Source organism: Strix uralensis, chromosome 17 (genome assembly GCF_047716275.1).
Source record: "Strix uralensis isolate ZFMK-TIS-50842 chromosome 17, bStrUra1, whole genome shotgun sequence".
NCBI classification, from domain to species: Eukaryota; Metazoa; Chordata; class Aves; order Strigiformes; family Strigidae; genus Strix; species Strix uralensis.
Window position 1 is genome coordinate 11799572 of NC_133988.1, and position 22833 is coordinate 11822404.

Sequence of the window (22833 nt, forward strand, 5' to 3'; positions counted from 1 at the left end):
TTCAAGAGACAAACTTTATTCATTTTTTCACCACGTAAAACATGTCTGACTAGGTTTTGTTAGGGGACTACACTCTTGGAAGATAAGCCTTTACCACATCAGTGATGAAGGGCAGATGTAGAACTAAATTTTTTCAGAAAACAAAAATGCAGCATTTACTGTCATTAAAGCAGCTTACACGGCTAATTCAGGATATTTAAATTCACGATCCAGCACTGGAATAAAATTCTTTAAATACATAAGGGAAGTTATGCATTGGATTATTATGCTCAGTATCCAAAAGTAACATTTTTAGAATTTACAGTTGTTCAACATGTAGTCTAGAAGATAAAGTCTATATATGATAGAAATGAGATACTAATTATTACATGTAATTGACTATAGTCTGAAGTAGTACTTTTTAGCAAACACCTAAGAACACAGTGGAGCATTTTCTGCCTTCCATAATATGCTCTATTTCCTAGAAACTCCCAGGCCTTTAAGACATACCTGTTATTGTACAGATTTGGGACTTTGGCAAAGTTTTGATGTTTTACTAGAGCCCTAAATAACAAGAACAGGCAATGTGTGTCAACATGTTTTAGTTGAAGAGTCAGACAGTGGGTCATCTTCTGCTCCATGGAATGGAAGTGTACAGCTTGCTTTGAATTTCCAGTCATGATATGGATCACTCAGCTGTTTGTGGGTGATTAGCAGACTGCAAGCCATAGCTCAATTATTATGAAATGGCAAAGGGTCTGCGATGAGCAGAAGTCTCAGCAAAAAGAGGATGCAAGCTCTACACTTTTTGGACTAAACATGAATTACATGAAGTCCGACTGCAGGCTGCCCACATCACGTACCAGGAAATAAATAAAATTCAACTAAAAAATAAATCACAACTTTTACAACTTTTTCTCTCATGACAGTCTCCCAAAACTGCGTGTATGACAATTCCTGAAGGGGTATGTCCAGCCGCGCTGCTTCCTTGGGACGGGCGTTTCCTCACAGGTGCCTGCGGTACCGTTCAGATCCCTCAGTTCCCCCACACCGGGTATTTCTCTCGTTCGGGGCGCCCCTCTTAAACACTCGTGTGGCAATGCTCTGCTCAGCCGTACCTTCCTGATCGCTCTCGCATCCTGCTTCGCCACCCTGAGCGCGGCTGCCTGTTTTGCTGTGGTCTCGCCTCCTCCTCCTCCCCCGCCGCCGGGAAGCGGGGAACCTCCGGCGCAGCTGAGGAATTACCTCAGGGCCGCGGCGCAGCTGCTCCCGCCCGAGCAGCGGGACCTCGCCGTGACATCAGCAGCGCGAGGCGGGTTCCCCAAGGGGATGGTTGCCGCGCCCGCCCGCTCGCTCCCGCTGTGGCGCGAGGACGCACGCTCGTCCCCGCCCCTTTTTCCCCCGCATGCGCCGCGCGGTCTAGGGCCGCTGTGACATTGGGCGGGGGCGGGGGCGTGGCCGCTGCCCCTCGCAGCGCGGAAGGAGCGCGGGGCGGTGGCGCGGCCCGTCCGCAGTGCCCGGCCGCGCCGGAGAGGGACGGAGGGGGCAGAGGCGGCCCCGGCGGCAGCGGGCCGGGCGCGGGCAGCCCTCAGCGGCGGGCGGGCGAGGAGCGGCCGGGGAAGCCTCGGGGAGTCGCTGCGGGGATGAAGGACCGGCTGGCTGACCTGGCAGAGGTGAGAGTGAGGGCTTGGGGCGGGAGCGGCGGGGCTCCCCGAGAACGGGGCGGGAGAGGACAAAGGCGGCGGAGTGCGGGAGGGCGAGGGCCGTGCGGGCCGCTGTCGCCGCCTGAGGTAACGGGCAGCGGCGGGAAGGCTGGTGCTCCGCCGCGGGATCCGCGGAGCCGCTGCCGCCGCCTCCCTGGGGGCAGGGAGGTCCCCGGCTGCCGCCCGCTGCTTTCCAGCTCCTCTCGCGGGGAGGGGGGCGGCTTCCTCCCGGGCGGTGCGTCGAGCCCGGGGATCTGGCAGCAGAGTTCAGGCTTGTCCGACTTCTGTAGATCACCTTCCTCTTTGACTCTAGCGTGTTTAAAAACGTTAACGTTTTGAGTGACAGATAAACTGGGTAATAATTTTGTTTTCGAACTGTCCGTGGTATCGTGGGGTAGATTTAGCTGCTTGGGAGCAGTTTAACCAGTAATGCGTCAATAAAGCCATCTGCAGATTTTATTTTCCGCGTGTTTACAAAATGGTAGTTGGTTGTGTTTATACATTCTTTTCCTTTCCCTTATTTGTGCTTTGGAAACAGTATCCTAAAAAAGAGGAGAGAGTTGGAGGGAGGTACCATCATGTCTGTCTTCAACAGGATACAGCTTGATTAAAATAAAAGGATATTTGACCTTTTTTTTTTCCTGGAAAGAAATGGGAGAACACACAGGAGTTCCTGTGATATTTCTAGACGCCATATATATGTAGAAGTTGGCCATTGTTGAGCTTCATGCAGGTCTGGGGCTCGTTCATATCTTCTGGATCACAAAACACATTTTGGGAGCTCTATCTCCTAAGTGATGGAATTACCAGTCTCTTTGTCTTACTCTCCAAAAGGATGAATTGGCATCTGAAAAGTTTTCACGTGATTAGATTACAGTATCTTTACCAGGAAAGATGTTTTGGAGTCATGCCAAAGAAATCTGTAATTTCTTTCAGATATACTTCTGCCCTTTCCCTATTCCTAACATGTCCAGGTTGTAGGAATACTTGCCACTTTCCAGTGATGGTGCACGCTTCCCAGAAAGAGGAAGCAGCAAATGGTGATCTGAATTTGCTTTTTAACTTACCATCCTAAACATGTAGATTTCATTCTGACAGAGGGGAAGCAGCAGTGGTCTGTTGTATGTTTTATTTAACAATTAAAAAAAACCCCAAACCAAACCCTAACCTCCCTGTTGGATATTGTTAAAAAGTTTCAAAGCAACTGTACATAGGGGATTTTAAGCCAGTTTTAGTATTTGACATCTGAAAACATTACTGTGCTGCAGCAAGATACTACTACTTTAACTGAAACATTATGGCAGCAAGCTACTACTTTAAGCACAATGGTCAGTATTGCTGAAGCGCTTCATATGTTCATCAACATAATTTTCACTGCCGGTAGAATTAACAAATAGCTTAGAGACAAAATTGAAGTTTTCTTCTAACTAGAAGAAAATACTTAATCATCAAATGAAGGTGGATGTTATTGAAGATCCAGTCTACGTTTTACCACTTAAAAGTGTTGACCTGAAGTTTTGAAAGGTTGCATACCTGAGGGAGATGGCTTTTGTAAAACCTGATTTCTACAGGGAACTTGTGGAAGTAGCAACTTCCATCTTGCATCTTTATCTGAAATATCAGAGGAGCATGTTTTTGTGAAGTGATTTTCCTTTACCTAGTATAAACACTTTGAACAGTGATCCTTGATCACACACAGATAAGACTGCTTTGAAAAGGAATACATAATCTGAAGAAAGAATGTATTAACACTTATTTGCTTATTTTCCAAACTGTTTCAGTTTGATTAGTGTAGTTCCATTGTATTTTATTTGGCTAAATCATTAATTGAAGAGTACATCATATATGCTGGGGTTTTCAAACAGGCCTGGGCCTGCAACATCTTCAGGAATAACTATGCCTTGCCTTTTTATTTTAATGTAAGAATGTCATTGCGTATTCCTTACACAATGTAACTTACCATCCATCAGTTTTCCCCCAAAGACCCAATGTGGTACACAAGTAGTTTAAGAGATCCTAGTGCTTTAGCTAGTCTACACTGACCCGTTTTAACTAAATACAGTTCCCTTTAGCAGAAATGTTAATTAAGTTTGTGTCCTCATTTGTGTGTTCCTGGATTTTATTTGACAGCAAGCAAACTCTTTTGTCGTTAAAAGTTGTAACTTTTTCCTAGATTTCCCTTCATCTTTTTTATAAAGAAGAGGGGTAAATATTACTTGTCAATGTTTGTGGTCTGTTAACATAAAATTATCATAACTTTTGGATACTTTTGTTAATACACTGTATTTAGATAGTTAAATACTGCTAAAATAGTTGCTGGAGAAAAATTGTTGAAGACGTGCAGAATATACAGCCTCTAGATAATGTTGCTTCCTCTTATTTTCTAGTTTGAAAAAGTCTTGTAAAATACATGCTTTTTCAGAAGACAGCAACCATATTGTATTTGTCCACTTTCAGGGGATTATTTTAATGTCATTTCTAAATTATTCTAAGCAGACCAAAATTAATTTCTTTCAGCTGTTTGAATTGTTCAATTAATTGCATTAAAGGACAATTGGTCAAATCCCAGACTGGTTTTCGTTATTTTACTATTTTAATTATGTAGTTATTTTAATCTTACACAAATAAGATTAAAAGCAGAATAAAGGTTCTCTCTGATCCAGTATGCTGTTTTCAGCAGTGGTTGACAGTAGATGCTTAGGGAAGAAAAAGAAAAACAGAGCAAGTACATAGCAATGATTGTGTAAAATATTCTCCCAGCCTTCAATGGTTTGCTGTTCACAGATACAAGTCCATCTTAAAATGGCTTAAAAAGAGCTGTAGGATCTGTGTTCAGACACGCAGTTCAGCACATTTAGCTAGTGTCAGATATTAAAAACAGATGTCCTTTTAAAGGTCTATTAGTCAAACTCAGACTTTTTTGTTATTGTTGCTAAATCATTTAAGAAAGAGGTAAGATGTAAACCACCTCTGCTTCAGCATGATGTTTTAGGTCTCAAGTTTGGGGTGCGTTGTTTGTACGGCTCAAAAATTACCATCTGGTTATATGCTCAAATGGGTACGGAGCTGTCTAAAATCCATTTTTTTTGCTTTATCTGTGAATCATTTTATACACATTTTAAGTACATGCTTTTTATATTTCTTTACTCTTGAGTGTTACTGAGGATATCTTAGACAAAAGTTATAGGCGTCACCTTTGAAAATACGTTTATATTTGATTGTAGATTTTTTTTTTAAACAAGGACCTGTAACTTGAACAAAACTGCATTGATTTTTTGTAAACTATTTCTTAGGCATTCACTTGATGCCCCTAAAACTGTTTAGGAATGAGTGAAGAACCACAAAGTCACAAAAGTTAAAGTTGGTAAAACTAGGTGATACGGAAAATATGCAAAAAGAACCTTTGCAGAAAGAGGAAAACATTACTGAGCTGGTTTTTTTCCCTGAATTAACCTCTTACATTAGTCTTTGTTCAAACATGGAATTTTCTGAAGATGAGCTGTATGTTTTCCATGTCATCACAGCATAAAGTAATTTTTTTTGTAGATGGTTACCATATGATGTTTTTCTGGTTGTACAATAGTGCTACTAAATGCATGTTAATGATTGACCTGCCAAAGCTGCCTGGCCGATCTCCTTGGCCCTCTGTAAGCCCTCCTTGGCTACTCTGATATAAAAGAATTTCTGGAAACACTGATGCTGTAAGGAGAAACTGTAACACTCTGTAACCTGCTCCCTGGGTTGATTCATTGGGATAATGGGGGTCAGTTATTATCCTCGCAGCCTGCCAGAGGAATGCACGTGATCTGGACTGAGAAATAACTAACCTTGAATGGAGTTTCAGGGGCAAGTAATAGTCATGGGTTTAGGTCAAAAGCTGTTTTCAGTTTCAAAGGTCAATAATTAATTTTGTAAGATATCTCAAGCCAGCCTTATTTCTTTAATTCTCTAAGGTATGGGAAATGTCAGAAGTTTCATAAACCATCAGGATAGCTCCTGCTTGGAGCCGAGAAATGATATTGTCTGAATATCTGGAATGTGTCATATAAACCAACTTCTGAGGGAACTTGATATATTTTATAAGTCTGTGAATGTTTGTGGAGTTCTGTGGCCCAGACTTTCAGTCCCAAGGTCAAGCTATGAGCTGCAAATAGACTTCATTAGATTATTCTCGACATTAAACTTTTTATCTTTTTTTGTGATACTGCTTATGCTGTGAAGGTCAGGTCTAGGACAAACAATATGTTTCTGCTAAACTTGATGATAAAAGTGAGTTCTTGGTTGAATTGTGTGCTTGTCAAAAGAAGGTCCATCACATAAGTTGAAGAGAGTTGGCAAATGAGCTGTATTTTAGGTAAATGATGGTTTAAGAATGTAGGGAGCAGAGGTTGACAAGTCATCAGGTGTCTCAAGTGCTGATGCTCAAAGTAGGATGTCCATAAATCCTTCAAAACATTGTAGACAGCAAATTGATCTGTGGAGGGTGTCATTGCAACCAGATGTGAAAGTGGAATGAGCACGAAACTGACTGCAGGGTGGGTAACCCTGATTGCTTTCTTCCAGCCAGGCATCCACAAACAGGGACTTCCCAGTAAGGTTTTTGTGTCTTTCCTTTGTTTAAGATTCACTCAGGTGAATCTTCAGTGTTTTACTAATATTTTCTGACCAAACTAAAAGCTGACATGGTGAATTTCTTAGCTGATTCTGTTTTCATTATTTTTAGTTCAATTAACTAAATATAGGATGTGGTTATCAACAAGTAGAAAAATTATTCTATGCTCAGTAAATAAAATCAGAAAGTGTTCTTTTACATAGATAATGAAATAAAATGTCTTTAAAGTGTAGCCCATTCTTAAATACTAACTTACAACTGATAGCTTTGTAGTACTGCAGTCTCTGGGGTAGGTAAAAGTTGGGTACTTCATTTGGGCACAGACTTCCTCACTTATTTGTATTAAGCAAGACAGCTAATTGATTACAATCCGTAAGGACATATTCTTTAATATTCAGTTCCAGCAATCATCTCTGGCAAATGAGTTACTATAAAAAACTATGACACACAGCACTATGACTGATTGGAGGGTGGTCCAGGAGAGCAATAACATCTAAATTCCTGTGTTTTAGCTGGGGCATTATGGTTTCCCCTGAGCATAAAAACCAGATGATTTCTGACAAACATATTGTCATAGGGCTTTATGCATTCCCTGAGTCTGCAGGAAAGGAACTGTTACAAAGTAATAACTCTTCTTGAAGATTTGAGGCACTTTTAGATTTTGATGCATAGATCTTCACTGAGTATAACCTTCTTTATTAGATAATAGCAGTATTCAACATCAGATTAAACTGCAGAACTGTCATGCAAATAATATGCACCTGATCTAATTTAATAAAACCATAAACAAAGGGCTTATTGGGTAAAAGGATCAGGATTTAAGAGTAGAAAGTGGGTGTTTGAAGATCAAAGGCAGAGGCGTTTGTAGGAAAAAAGGAGTCTTGGCCATGAAAATCCCTTAATGATATCCATCTTATAGGTTTGTTTTTTCTAACAGATAACCCATTGACTCCATGGTAGAATAATATTTTTTCTAATTTTGATTCAATGCCATTCAAACAGTCTGTGCTGTACAGGGGGAACTAGAGAACATGGAAGCTGAAACTCTTTGCCTTTATATGACACATGTTAATTCTCTCTTTTCCTTTGATAAAATTTAAATCTCAGTTACTGTCAAGATCCATATATTCTGCTGGACTGGCACAAGGGTTAGGGAAGTGTGACTCAGGGAGTGTATTGGTCTGTGTGCCCTGGAGATTTGTGAGAGCCTGTCAACTTGAGCTTCTGCCTCCTTGGCTGCTTTTCGAAGGGTTTATCAATTATGTAATGCATGTATAGTTTAGTGTAGCATAATTACATCTAAATTGGAGTGGAATGGCAGCCTTGAAAACACCCAAGGGCAAAACTAGTAAGCAGATGTTGATAGCTTTTTGTTCTAGCTTTCATTAGATGTTTAGCTTATTACATTGCAAGACAGTCATCAGAACCACTCTTGGTAAATTCTTTGAGAGGGTTTGATTTAGTGTCTCAGTAAACTGAATATTATTTTCAGTTCCTGTGGGACTCACTGTGGAAGTACCTTTATGCTGTAAGAGAACATTTATATGCCGTATTGTATTTTAATAATTTTTATGACAGGTGATGAAAACTGACATCGCTTACAGATTGGTTCAGTCCTGAAGTTGCTTACAGAGGAGTACATGCCTTAGCATTCACAACTTCATGGTAGTCAGGTGACTTATTTTGACCTTCCTGCTTATTTTTAGATTATAGTCCTCAGAAAACTTACTTTTTTATTTTGCAGACTATTAACAAAAATGTGTATGCAGTAGAAATGTGGAAGAAGTCATAGTTGTTTCAGAACAGTATCCTGAGTTTTATTTCATACATCTGTTTTGTTGTCTTTTACAGTGTAAAGGAAATGAAGATGGGGAGACGGTTATTGTTGAAAAAGACCATTTTATGGATGACTTTTTCCAACAGGTAAAGTTATAGTTTTCACTGTGCATTAAAGGCTTACAGTTTTCTCTCTGTGCCTGTTCATTTCTGTAATTAGGTTTAACAATTCATCTACACACAGACCCCCCAATATGCTTTGTAATGGTATGCCAAATCAAATATTGGTAACACTTTTGCTTGTTTATTTCAGGGTCTTTTCTGTCTTTACTGCATTTAACTCTCTGTTGACAAGGAATTTGCTTATAGAACTTAAAAATCTTTTTTATTGAGAATAGTAGCACTTAGGTTTTGGCCATACAGAATATATTTGCTATTAAGAGTACCATTTTTTTCTTAAAAAAAAAAAAGTGCAAGCTGTTTAAATGTCAACATTTCTGCTGGGATTTCTGTCAGATACTTAAAAATGTTGTAATGAAATACTTTAAGATTTTTATTGTCAAAGATTTTAACTTTTTTTTTCTTAAATTTTTGCCCTGAATTATTCTAATGTTTTCGTTGCCATATTTCTCCTCTTCTAGGTTGAGGAACTTAGAAATAATATAGCAAAAATAGCACAAAACGTGGAAGAAGTGAAGAAGCAGCACAGCATTATCTTGTCAGCACCAAATCCTGAAGGAAGTGAGTATCACTTTTTTTAGATTTCAGATATGTGTGGCTAGATATTCTGAAATAAATTATTTTGTTTGTGTTAGCTATTGATAGGAATAGACCTTCAGGTGTTCAGAATGCAAAATGCAAAACAATTTATATAATTCCATTTTTAATGAATATTTAATTAGCTTAATTTTACCTTTTTAAGTCTCATTTGAATAAAAACATTTTCAGAACATTTGTTGCATCATCCAAACCTTTGTTAGACCAAAGCTCAGTTTAATATGGTATAGTTGATTGTGTCTTCAGAAAGTTAGAGGCTACTTGCATTTCTTTTAATTTGTGAAAATGTTGAAGTTGTCAACTGAAGCTCATGCGGCAGAGCCATCATCTTCTCTTTATTCTTCAGTAGGGGCAAGATCCTCTCTAACACTAACACTGCAGCCAGCTGCTTCAGCGGTAGTAAGAGTTCCATGCTGGAGCTCTATTTTAAGAGGCTGTAACCTCAAAGCTGAAAGTGAAGATGTACTTTCTGAAAAGAGAACTTGAAGGTTTAGGGAACTTTCTGAGAAACATGGAACCTTCTTTGTTCTTAACACTTCTTAATTCAAGGCATGCCTGGGTTTGTGGACAGGGTTTAAAGGGAAGAAAAGATGCTGAGATGTTTTTGTGGGAAGTTGTAACGCTAGCTTAACATTGATCATCTTGTTGATGAAAACTGAACTTCAGATGTTAGTTTTTCTTTTTGCCTCTATTCTCTTTGTTTATGGATGGGCATATGGTTGTATTCTTACAAATGATTTTGCACACTGCTTTTTGTCTTAATCGCATAGGGTCAGTGAATCTCAGGTTTATTAAGGTTCATCTGAATGTTTAAAATCAGTGGTCTCAGCTAATTTATCAGCTTGTGTTTATGCTAAAAATTGTGCTCAATAATACATCTGAATTCTGTAGGAATGTGACATTGCTTGTAAGTAACGTATGCTCTTGTGAATCTAGTGTCTTCACTAAACCCAGTAACAGAGATCTAGCTTGCTTCTTCATGAATACTCTGTATTCTTCAAAAAATATAGCTAGTGCATGGTATAGCTATGTTAATAAGGGTAAAATCAATGAGTCCATGGTAAACAACAGAACTAGAAAAAATGAGATTAATCTGTATTTTCACTTAATAGACTTCGTTGAACTTCCATTTTGACCAGCAAATTAATATTACCGTGAAAGTATTACATTAAGAAAAAACGTGGAATATTTTATTACCTGGTTTAGTTGGTGATTTGGTAATAACATTCCCCAATGTAAGGTCCTGTCATAAGAAGCAGAAATTAGTATGCTGTTATAAAAATCATACTTAAAATGTGTAGTAATTAAATATGAATACTTAAAAGGAGTGTAATAAACTTCCTCCCTGCATGGTTGTACTGAATACAATTATGAGATTGCAAGGTAGAGTTGTTGATGGTTGCTGGCTTACTATTATCAATCATTAAAAAAAAATTTTTTTTAAAGGAACAAAGGAAGAACTTGAAGAATTAAATGAGGAGATAAAGAAGATTGCTAATAAAATCCGAGCCAGGTTAAAGGGTAAGTTGTGAGGAGAAATAAAACTACTGTTGCTTGTAATGATTCAGGATGGTGTTACAAACAATGCATTGCAGCTGAACTTCTAAACTTTAAAAGCTGCATCATGTATGCATAAATTGTATTGTACGGCTCTTGAAAGAAAAAAAAAAAAGAGAGAGGGAGAACAGCACCTCCCTGCCAACTAATTTACAGCCCATGTCAGTAACACTATCGTCCTCTAATTTATTCCTCCTTGGCAAACTTCACTGCTGATAAATACAGGTCTCAGCACAACCTAGTTTGTGGAAAACGACAAAAACCTTGCTTGCTTTCAGAAATAACCTAGAAAACTACAATGCAAAATAATTCCTCTGTGTAGAAATGTATTCTGCAACTGAAATGCTGGGTTTTGGCCATGATGTTTTGGAAGAAGATTAACTTTAACTGCAAAAATACAGTGTCTGTTGCATAAATGTCTACATAGGGAATTTCTCTAGAGCACTTACTGTATTTTAAATTCAGACTCGCTAATTATGCTGTGGTTTTCCCCTCTGAGCATGTGTTAGCATAGGTTTTGAAATATATTGAGTGTTTTAATGTTACTATATTACAGTTACTATATGCTTTTATACTTCCATAAACACTAGGGTATGGTTTATTGTTTAAACTGTAAGAGCAGCCCATTCTGTTATACCTTTTGAAATTTTTCCAGAGTAATAGACAGTAGTATGACTGTTAAGAGGATTGAAGTAGTTACTGTGTTTTAAGATCTGTACCAATTATCAAAATTACTGGAAATTTATATGTATATCTCACTGCTACCCCTGTCCTTCCCCTGAAATATTAAACATGTTAATGGTGAGCTTGTACATGAAAAAAGTAATAATTAGCAGTATTTACAAAGTAACTAAGCTACACTATTAAATAATTATAATGAATGTTGACTCGTAATATTCTTGTATTGTTCTTAGCTATTGAACAAAGTTTTGAACAGGGCGAAAATGCTAATCGGACATCAGTGGACCTGAGGATAAGAAAAACACAGGTATGATCACTTAAAATAAAAGGGTTCTAGTAAATCAGAGAATGAGATTCACTTTTCTGAAATAGTTTCAGAACTTCATGTTCTGTTTTGTTGGAATGTAAATACCACTTTCAGTTGTTGTGCAGTAGTGTTTGCTGTATCAAAAAAAATAAACGTTTTTGTTCCACATTTTTAAATCCTCAAAAAACAGCACTCTGTATTAGCTCACAAGTTTGTGGAGGTCATGACGGAATACAACGAGACCCAAACTCTTTTTCGAGAACGCAGCAAAGGTCGGATACAGAGACAATTAGAGATAAGTAAGTGACCCGAACACCCTTTTTTAAAAAGATGAATTGTGTTGTGAGTACCTCCCTTGTTTCTTATTACATCATACATCTTGAAGCATGTGAGGGAAAATAAACATTTTTATCATAGGGCATAAACTCTGATACTACTCTTCAGAACAGCTATAAAGAAAATAGAACTCAATCATTTGTTTTATGTTGAAAATTGTTAATGAAATTATCTTTTTCCTTTGTTTCATTTATTTCCGATATTGCAACTTTAAATGAAAAATTAAGAAAAGCTGCATTCTGAAGATAGCAGGTGTTATTAAACGTACTAAACAGGACAGCATCACTTCTTATGCTATGCTATTTTTGTCAATAAGAATATTTGTTAAATTCTGCTGACATAAAATCAGTGCTGCCATTGTATCTAATCATTTGTTGACTCACGTTCGACTTGTTTCATCATTGATTATTACGAGGAGTATTCAGAAAGATACCTGACCCTACTCTGAACTACAGCATCTACCTCAGAAGGTGTCTAAAACATGTCCATAACATCTTGTACCTAAAATTAGTCTTTTTGAATATCTCCTGTAAAAGCAAATACATACATTGCTGATATAGGAAATGCAAACAGAAGAGTTGGCAAATTGTAAGAAGACTTTGCTTTTGCTGTGCTTCTCAAAATTGTCATTAGCCTCTCATGCTAGTGGTTGAATTCAGTATTTCAGTAAAGTTTACTGGGCAAATTAAATTTTTCTTTAGCTGTGTGTTTGGGGGGAGGGACTCTAATAAACTCAGGACATGATTCTTACAAGTTAATGTTGTTATGATCCAGTTAGAGCCCTCAGCTTTTCCTCAGCACTAAAAATTTTAAAGCAGGAGGTTTTGCAGTATTCTTGGGTATTAACATCAGAAAGTAATACTCAGCCTGTAACTTTCATTTGATAGGACTGAATTCTATGTTAATCACAGATGTTCAATTTACATATTAAATCCCTGTTCTTCCCATGTAAAGTAATTTTTAAAACTGTACAATACAAATCACTTGAATGTTTGTGTATTCAGTTTGCTTAAACACACAATAATAAACTACATCAATTGTTAGATGTATTATGAGAAGCAGAAGTGAAGGTATGCTATGGGTAATCATCTTCTCTATATATTTAATCCTGTCTTGGTAAAATCAAATTTATGTAAAGATTTTATTGCCCGCACAGTGGTGGTGAAGTAGGTAAATTAGGTGCTAATGTGACATGATTGAATAGGTAAATATGGAATGTTATCTAAATACTCTGTATCTCAAGTTCTTCCTTCTGAAGAACACTTGCCCTAACAAGGTTTGTATGTACATTGTAAATGTTTCTGATCACTCTTCAATTCGATCAAAGAAACCCCCCAAACAAATTAAAAAGACCCCTAACCCACCAACCAGGAATTCATTGTAGTTTGGGATCGACATTTGTTTTCTGCCTATTGCATGATATTTTCTGTTTTTATTAATATGCAAAATGGCACTTGTTAATGGCTAAACACTACAATGTTTTATCCTGAAAAATGCTCAATACAAGAATTTTCTCTGAATTGTCATCCTTCTGGTATGGTAAGATTTTATGTTTGATAATTAATAAGTGATGTTATGTGAAGTACTGTTGTTTTTATCCTAGCTGGAAAGACCACCACCGACGAGGAACTGGAAGAAATGTTAGAGAGTGGTAATCCTTCAATTTTCACTTCTGATGTATGTATTTCTGGTCCAGTTATGTGTCTCTTCTGTTCTGCTGCATCTGCTATTTAGAAATTTGTCAGTACATACTTATTTTTGTCCATATCTTTTTCTGTTCTCCCAAAGATTATATCAGACTCACAAATAACTAGGCAAGCTCTGAATGAAATTGAGTCACGTCACAAGGATATTATGAAACTGGAATCGAGCATACGGGAACTACATGAAATGTTTATGGACATGGCAATGTTTGTTGAGACTCAGGTAAATGAACCAATTCAAACACATTTATGTAAGTGGGATATTTTTTTCCCCAGTCTTCCTCTTTTTGAAATATGCAGAAACAATTGCTTACATTCAGATAATACAGACGTCATGTTTTTTGACTGTGATTAGAATATATGAAAGTTAATCACTGAAGGTTTTTTGTTTTAGGCAAATGTGCAATCTAGATATACTCAATATATGCTGTGAATAACTGAGCATAGACTTCCTTTTCAGTCTGTATACTTAGTATTTTCTTCAGCATGCTTATATTGCAGTATGCTTGAACGTTTTGTGCACATTTAAGAACAATCCTCTTGTGGAATGTTGGCTAATATCTTAGGAATTTAGGATTTTTACAGACATGGTAAAAGACTACTTTGTAGTAATATGTGCGTTAGCAAGGACGTATGCAACTTGCACATACTACAATGGTATGATTGCTGTTAAAACATGAATGTAAAGGGATTGACAAGTCATTCAAGTTGTCTCTTATATTCATAAGCTTTGTCTTGACATGTATGTAAATTTGTTCTATTTGTAGTCTTTACCAATTATCTAACAAAAATATTTTAAACTTCTGTTCTTAAAATTCTTTGACATACAGGAAAGTGAAAAGAATAATTTTCAGGAGATAAATTTTCCTGAAAAGGACTATTTTCCTTTTATTGGGTTTTGTTCTAGAAGTCCTGTGTTGCTTTGATATTAAATATATAGCCAAGGCAAATTGGTAGCAGTTTTCTTTTGAACTAGAAATGAACAAAAGTTACTTGTGCATCATTCTTTAATGCTTTGCTGTTTACTGCTGCTGATTATTTCTTCTGATGGACAGAAACACAGGTAATAGATTTACTGTAATTTTCCACCAATCCTTCATTTCATTACCAAATTTCATTCATCATAATTAATTTGAATTTGTTATGTATTGACATTCTAAACCCTCAATTCTGAGGAATTTTTGAAGTTGCTATTATATGTGTGTGTGTTCTTAGATAACTGTTGAACCTTGTGTCAAAACAGTCAATAGCCTTTCCTGCTTCCAGGCATGTCAGAGATTTCTGATCTCTTTAGTATGTCCGTTTTAGTTTTGGCTGTTAAAACATACCTCATGTTCAAAGGTATGTTTTCAGGTGTTCAGTATTTGTTCCTGCAAAAGAGAGATATATGCCTGCCCTGCCCATGAATGTTCCTTGTTTGGTTAGAACTTTGAGCCCTTGTTTCTCATTCCCTTTTTTTCCTTTACACATCAAAGCAGAAAAAATGTCAGCCACTAATATGCACATTATTCACTTGTTTAAAATAATCATTGATGTTCTATAGCCTTTCTTCTCTTTGGTTCATTAAACAAGGATCCATGGATTCCAATAATAAAATTTCTTTTTCAAAATTTCATTTTAAGGGTGAAATGATCAACAACATAGAGAAGAACGTGATGAATGCATCAGATTACGTGGAACATGCAAAAGAAGAGACAAAAAAGGCAGTTAAATATCAAAGTAAAGCACGAAGGGTATGCTGTCTTTCTGTAATTGTGCTGGTCAGTGTATTAACGTAGCACAGCATGAAGCGACCTTCCACTTCAGTTGTTTTGTTGTTGTTACATTTAAGCATTCAATGTAGAAATAATACATGCATTTTACTTGTTTGTAGTTGTGATATTTGAATTAGATTAGAAAACATTATAAGTTAGTATATGACAGAGGAAGATTTACCAAAGGATTTTTCAAACAAAACCTCATAATCCATAAGAAATCAGAACACTTCCAGTGTGAATTAATTTGTTGTAATTCATACTAAAAATTGATACTACCAGTAGAGGACAGAAACTTCTTGTACTACAAAAATGGATAAGCAGTTCATGCACAGCTAAGGCTATGTTCACAATTTTCCCCTTAAAAAGCTGTCTTTACAAGAGTGTAAAAATCCCAAAAGAAGAATTAATATATTATGCTAGTAGATAAATGCAACGGTGATTCTTATCAACTACCATGATAATTATTCAGACTCTAAATAAGCTTGAAGGTTTTTGGATCTTTTTCACTGGTAAGCTTAGCTGGATTTATAGCCATAAAATCACCATGTTAGCAGGAAAATAAAATTATTTGTTTTGCTGAATCAGGCTTACTTTTTTAGAATTTCATCTGTAATTATTCTTTTCACAGAGAACCACTTTTGTAAAAGTACTAGATTAGGGGGATCTTCCTTCTGGAAAGGGTGTGATGCTAAACCATGACACTCAATTTTGTGGAGGAATTGAGTTCAAAGTAATGTTCAGGCATTTTCCATTGGCATGGAAACTTGTTTTGTATTTCAATATCTTTCTTCCCATCAGAAAGCCAAAGAATGTATTCTGAAATCAAACTATTATTTTATTTTTATATTTTGTAACTTTATGATTACGGAGTGAATAAAGTGTTCCTCTGATATTATGATTTCCTCTTTGGAGATGCTACGCAATTTTGTGAGGCTTTTTATGGCAAGTTGGATTTGAGGGAATAATACGTCTTTATATAGATAGATAGATACCTACATATAGATATCATGCCTGTTACATTTTAAAAAATCATTTAAGAACTGTCAAAAGAGGCCACTTAATGTATTTGTAAATGGTCATTTTTTCATCTTCGATAGCTGTATAGGTATTAATCACACCAGTTTCCTGTAAAGACTGTTTAAAAATGTTTATTCTTATGCGTGCAAGAATATACATTTATCTCAATTTGAGAATACTGCAGGCTTTAAAAATGTGTGGATCCAAAAGATTACTATTTTAAAAACTGAAAATAAATGCTAGTCTTAATGCACTTAATATTAAAATAATGATACCTTGTTTTTTGACAGAAAATGTGGATAATTATCATTGTGTCATTGATGTTGATTGCCATAATTGGTCTAATTATTGGTTTGACTGTTGGTATTCGGTGATGCTTGGATAACCTCAGCATGCATGACTTCCTGCCAGTGTGGCAGTAAGTAACTAATCAACTAATTTTGCTCTTGTTTTGCTCTGGTAACTTGTATTGTTCTACTAACCTTTAATATCTGTACCGTTAGTATTGGGGGGTAGGCTTGAGATGCATTGGTGGATCTTCTCTCTCTCTCTGCATACTGTAGAAGTGCTATGCATGTGGATTTTAAAAACTGACCTCTAGTGGTAACCTGCTAAATCTACAGAATGCAATTGCTACATAAGACTCGTAAACACAGAAGGAAATGAGACCAAAAAATCCAATTATTGTCTTGCAGTCCTTTGAATTTTTTTTTATATTGAAAGTTCACATCAGCAAACAATCTGCTCTAAGATACAGAATGTTAGTTACACTTGGAACTTTATCAAATGGGGTTTTCTATGCTTTTAAGTACATCTTTCATAAAAGTAGATGTCTGCAGCCATGAAGTTGGCTGTTCTGCCTTGCAGAACATCCTAAAAATTCTTTCTTCAAAGCTGTTTGTTAACACTAGACTAAATAAAACAGTGGGAAATAACAACATATTTGTAAAAGGTCTGCAAAGATTCCAGCGGAATTTTAGGACATAAATTTGAGATTTCTTCCAGTCTTTGGATTTTTGCTGTACTAATCTACCATTTCCTGTCAAGAACACCTAGCCAGGCTAAGTAGAAAATTAGCAGGTAACTCTTCTGAGTCTAATAGAAACTCAAATTTTACATGTTGTATCTTCAAACTGTAGATGAAGCACTATGAGCAGGATGTCATTTCAGACAGCTAATCAAGAATTCAGTTTTCTGTACTAACCTTCTTTTAATATCAAAATTTTTAGTGTCAGTGTTACAGTTTCTTCTCAGCTCTGGTTTATAGGCAGATAACAGGATTTACTGTATCATCGCTTATAGTCAGAAATATCTGACCTAATGTCAGACTTTGCATTTACATAGAACCTATCTCTTTTTCATTGCAGCTCTTCTGAGCTATTACCTACATTTTTTTAATTTCACTAAGTGTAATTTTTATTGGATTCCACGAAGTGTGCAATTGTAAAGGTTTGAGCAGGTTAGAAGTATTTATCCAAGGAGGGTTGCAGTAAGCAATGTTACTGTACTTAGGCTTGATCTTGATAAGTAAATGTTCACAATTGCATGTGTTTCTGTATGTAATGCTATTCACAGAAGTTGGGTATGAGTATAAACAATTATTCTGTGAAGCAAAATACAGAAATGTTACACAGCTCTATCTTGTAACTATGGTTACATGTATGTTAGAAAAGCAAGACTAACAATAGGAAATTATAGCAGTTAAGTATTCTCTAGAAAGAAAATCCAGTCAGATTAGGTATCAGTATTATTAATTTTCTGTGGCTGTGCATGTATCTAAACAGTTCTGTATCTGACAGGGTATTTAAATGTCAACTTTTCTCTCTTTTTTGCAGAAATTGATGTTCATAATTATATGTGTAACTGTATTGCTTCTGATACTTGGAATTATCCTAGCAACAACACTATCATAGCAAGCACGTTCCAAGAGTTCAGAAACTCCGACATACATCTTCAGTAAAACCAAACCTTTTTTAATGAATGATGTTCCATGATGATGACCTATCACTAATGGTTAAAAACGAAAACAAAATCACTCTTAATGTTTACTCATAAATGAAGATCAGAATGTATTAGGATATGTATGGATTTTCATCATAAACTATACATTTGTAAGACTGAAACTTGCTCTTAATTGTTTTGAACTAAAGTGATTTAGGATTTTTTTCATATCTCAGTGTTACAAACAATTTACACGGGGAGTTGAGAGACTATTGAGTTTTGACTGTTTGGCTTTCTTTCCTATTGCTAATATAATTCTAATCACGAAATTTAGTACCTTACCAGTGCTGCTTTTGTTAGCACTCTTGTGAACATTTTTGAGATGTAGCCTTGTCTTTAAGTGTATTAATTATTTAGTCACCTTAACCTATCTAAGCTTTATACTTAAAAATTTTTTTCTCCAGCAAGTGCTAAAATATTTTATCCTGAAAAGACTACTTACTTAACTGCCTATTGCATTACACTCGAGAAGGAAAAAAAAAAAGCTTTTTTTATACTTTCCAGGTTGTTTTTTTTTTTCTGTTCAATGTGACTAAGGTTAATTGCTTTAAATATTTCCTTGCCTTTATAATAAAAAGTTAGCTGCAACGTTTCTGGTAAAAGAATGCAGTAATGAAGCACACTGAATTTGAACTTGAGCCGATAATTTTACAAATAATTCTTATGCAAATGAAACTGATGGATCAGTTTAGCCTTATTGTTCATGTGATATGACAGAAATCACTCTTTTTCTCTATAAAGCCAAGTTAAGATTTCTAATTCAAAAGCTTCCTAATGTTGACGTGTGAATATAGCACATAGGGATAAACTCCCTCAGAAGAGTCTGAAACATAATACAAACTAAGACACTGATTTGTTATGAGATTTGTGTTATATAACATATATGAAGTGTTTTAGTATATACATACCTGTTGTAACGCTAGCTTGCAAGACTTGAAAGCTTGAAAGACTTCAAATGTAACCAAATAACTGCATTTAATGTTACAGGTTATTTTTATATTGTGTGTGTAAAGTATTTGTAATTTGAATTTTTGACTTATTGTTTAAGTATATCCATGTAGATATGTAGATATATTTACACTGTAAGAGGATTAGAGAAAAGTATAATGTGTGCCTTTTTAAACAGTCTAAACTACACTTGTCAATGTTTCCAAATATTCAACTATTATGTTAACTGCAATAACTCAGTCCTAAAAGGTTAGAATCCTTAAACTTACGTTTTGTTGGAAGTGTCTTGAGATCAAAGTTACTCAGTAAACTATAATTCAGTCTGACTTAATGAAATTCAGCAAAGTTTACAATTTATATTGTATGTATGAATATTCCTGCTTTGCTGTCCAAATATACTGTGAATGTGCTGGAGCTATTCAGATGTCAAACATGTTTGAAAAAGGAAAAAATACTATTTTTGGTCTTTTTGCAAGTTAGCCATAAAGAAGTCGCTTGAAAAATCCTGGCTTCATTATTAAACAGATTTGTTTACCTCTTAAGTCCAGAACACTCACTGATGTTTGAGGAAGTTTACATGCAAAGTAAGGAAAAATTGGTTGCCTTATATATTTTACCTAGAATGAGTACTTTTTATTCTATAGTTTTCCAGATTTTTATCAGTAAATATTATTTATACAGCTACACAAAATAGATTGTGGGGAAAAAAGTAAGTTCTGCTGCTTAACAGCTGGTTACCTAAAATGACTCCCAAAATCCCATCATGTTGTATTTTTTTAATTTATAATGCAATAATTTACCCATCAAGACCATAAATTTGAATAGGCCACTCCATACTTTTTACTTGTTATATAGCTGCCTCAATTAGTTTGTTTTAAAACAAAGCAAAACTTGTTTTTCACATGAACTTCTTTGTTCTGTTAATATTGGAGGGGAGTAAATCTCTAACCTATGCACTAATAAATTTATCTAAGCAAGTATCTTGTGGCTGTTTTTATATTCATGATGTTATTGTGACCTTTGTGAATATTTCCAGTGAGTGTTTGAATAAGGCTGCTATGATTTTGCAATGACATATGTCAAACAACTGACACTTAGATCTTGGAGTAAAGGTAGTGTATTTCCTGAAACATTTTACCAAAAGTGTAGAGATCAAAGCAGGTGTAGAGATAATTATGAAGACATGAATAGGATTTATGAATTTAAGCTATTCCCAGGAACTTTGCTTTAATATTAAACTTGAAAAATACGGGCATTATTTATTTGAATAAAGCTATTCATATATTCTCAAAAATTCCTCATAAAAGTGCATCTTTCAGTGTGCAGAATTAAAATAACTTCGTCTTGCCTGCCTACCCCAGAACTGGCAATTCTGGAATAGATTCAGGGTTCCGATGTACAGGTGCCAGCTGGAGTTTAGGTTGCCACTCTGGCGGCTGTTTGCTGGCGTGGCCCTGGGCACTGTTCTCCAAGTGGTGACACTGGAGGGACAGGAGGTGGGGAGGAACAGCTGTGCCTGCACCGGGCAGCACAGGGACTGGTGCTCCTCTCTTCCCCTGCCTCCTCTCCCTCATCTTCCTCCCCTGCATATCGTGTATTGAGGTACATGAGCCTTTCCTATGGTCGGTGCTCTAGCAAATGCAATATGAGTGTCGCTGTGGTACTGTAGAAGGGGGAAGGTTGCTTGTGCTCTTTTTGTGTTGGGGGCTTTCTTGGAGAAACTTGAAGGTAAGAATGCCCAAGGCTTCTTTTGCTTTCATTTGAGTCTGTGCTATCTGTGTCCAGAAGGAAGTTGTCATTACAACTTTGTAACAGTCTAACACCAGTGAGGATATGCATGGAGAGTTCTGCTGGTTTGGGCTGGGTTAGTTAATTTTTTCCATAGTAACCCATATGGGGCTATGGTTTGGACTTGTGCTGAAAACAGTGTTGATAACACAGGGATGGTTCCATTATCGCTGAGCAGTGCTCACACAGCATGAAGGCCTTTTCTGCTCCTCAACCCGCCAGCGAGGAGGCTGGGGGTGCACAAGGAGTTGGGAGGGGACACAGCCAGGACAGCTGACCCCAACTGACCCAAGGGATGTCCCAGACCAAATGGTGCCATGGTCACACATGCTGCTGGGGGAAGGAGGAGGAAGGGGGGGACGTTCAGAGTGATGGCGTTTGTTTTCTGAAGTCACCGTTACGTGTGATGGAGCCTGGCTGTCCTGGAGATGGCTGAGCACCTGCCTGCCCATGGACAGTGGTGAATGAATTCCTTGTTTTGCTTTGCTGGTGTGTGTGGCTTTTGCTTTATCTATTAAACTGTCTTTATCTCAACCCAGGAGTTTTCTTTTACCCCTCTGATTGTCTCCCCCATCCCACCAGGGGGGAGTGAGTGAGTTGCTGTGCAGGGCTTCGTTGCCAGCTGGGGTTAAACCATGACAAGAGTTAATACCAAAGCACTTGGAAATTGGCCAACTTATGACTAACTGTAAGGTAATTAAGCAGTTATGCTTAGTTTGATATTTCTTTGTGCTATTGGGAAAATTGGATAGAAGTGGGAATGTTGAACTTACCAATTAATAAGGCAAACTTGTCCATAAAGGCAGACCAAGAAAGTAAAATCAGCATAAGGAAAATGTTGAATGGCTGTTCTTACAAAGATCTGTACAACCAAAACGTTCAGATTATTTGTAAGTGCATGTGTATCTGCTGTTTCTCACAGTGGTGCCGTACAACCCATGGAAAAAGCACCAAATCTGAACATAAATGAACTCAATAGAATGAACTAAAGCTGTTTCAAAAATTAATCTGTCTATTCTGCTTCTCTTTGTAGTGTAAAACACAGAACATGTTTCTAGGCACTGGAGGACTTGTTTAGCATAGCACTGCATGAGTTTTGATGAATACAAGCCTGATCAATTTAGACTAATGAGGAAATGAGGGAACTGCTGCATATGAAGATGTTTTTCTGTATAAAAATGCTATTATCTAAAAACACACCCTTTCAGACAGTTCTGCCTAATGTAGTTTTGAGAGAACAGTTTGGATGCGGGTTTTGTGTTGGGTTGGTTTTAAACCATGCCCCCCTCAAAGAAAAAGCTTAGGTTACCCAATGTTAAATTTGATTTGATGCGTTCATGGGGCTTGTATGCAACTTCTGAAAATAACCATGGCGTTCTTCCTCATGCTGCAGTCAGTGGGTCAGCCTTTGCACCTGTGAATCAGCTCAGGCGTTTGTCATGTACAGTAATTGGCTGCTCAGTTATGTAGTGCCATTTGCAGCCCCTTTTAGCTACCTCTGTCAAACATGCAAAGTCCTTCTACCAGTTGTAAAGCACTTGCAAATGAGCATTTCGGAATAAAAAGTGCATTTTATAGGCACTTGTAACTAGGTCCTGAAGAACAAAAACCTTCTGGAATAAAAGTGTTTACGAAGGGAAATACATAAAATGGTAAGTAATTACAATATAATTATGTTTATGTTTGTAAAGAATGATTGCTTTTATTGGCTGCATTTGAATCCATTTTATTGCAAATAGGGGGAAAGAAGGATTTTCATGTTCAAATGTAAATAGTTTTTAGAAATGGCTAAGTTACAATAGAAATAGCTAACAATATATAGCAGACCGTGGGTTGGGAAGAAAACAAGGATTATTTTGCATACCAAATTATATTTCCTATATCCATACTT

At 36.7% G+C, this 22833-nt stretch overlaps 1 protein-coding gene across 3 annotated transcripts; it reads left to right on the plus strand.

Moving 5' to 3' along the window:
- The first annotated feature begins 1442 nt into the window (after nt 1–1442).
- STX2 (syntaxin 2) lies at nt 1443–20134 on the plus strand. 3 transcript variants are annotated; one of them, XM_074886926.1, is made up of 11 exons: nt 1443–1652; nt 8146–8217; nt 8712–8811; nt 10294–10368; nt 11319–11392; nt 11583–11691; nt 13332–13405; nt 13517–13654; nt 15054–15164; nt 16496–16544; nt 18041–20134. In XM_074886926.1, the coding sequence occupies exons 1-11, from the start codon at nt 1623–1625 to the stop codon at nt 18163–18165; spliced, it is 957 nt and encodes a 318-aa protein (XP_074743027.1). In that variant the 5' UTR covers nt 1443–1622; the 3' UTR covers nt 18166–20134. The 3 variants fall into 3 exon arrangements, with proteins under 3 accessions (XP_074743027.1, XP_074743025.1, XP_074743026.1); XM_074886924.1 differs by having other exon boundaries at nt 1444–1652; nt 16496–16623; nt 18041–18186; XM_074886925.1 differs by lacking the exon at nt 16496–16544 and having other exon boundaries at nt 1446–1652.
- The last annotated feature ends 2699 nt before the right edge of the window (nt 20135–22833 follow it).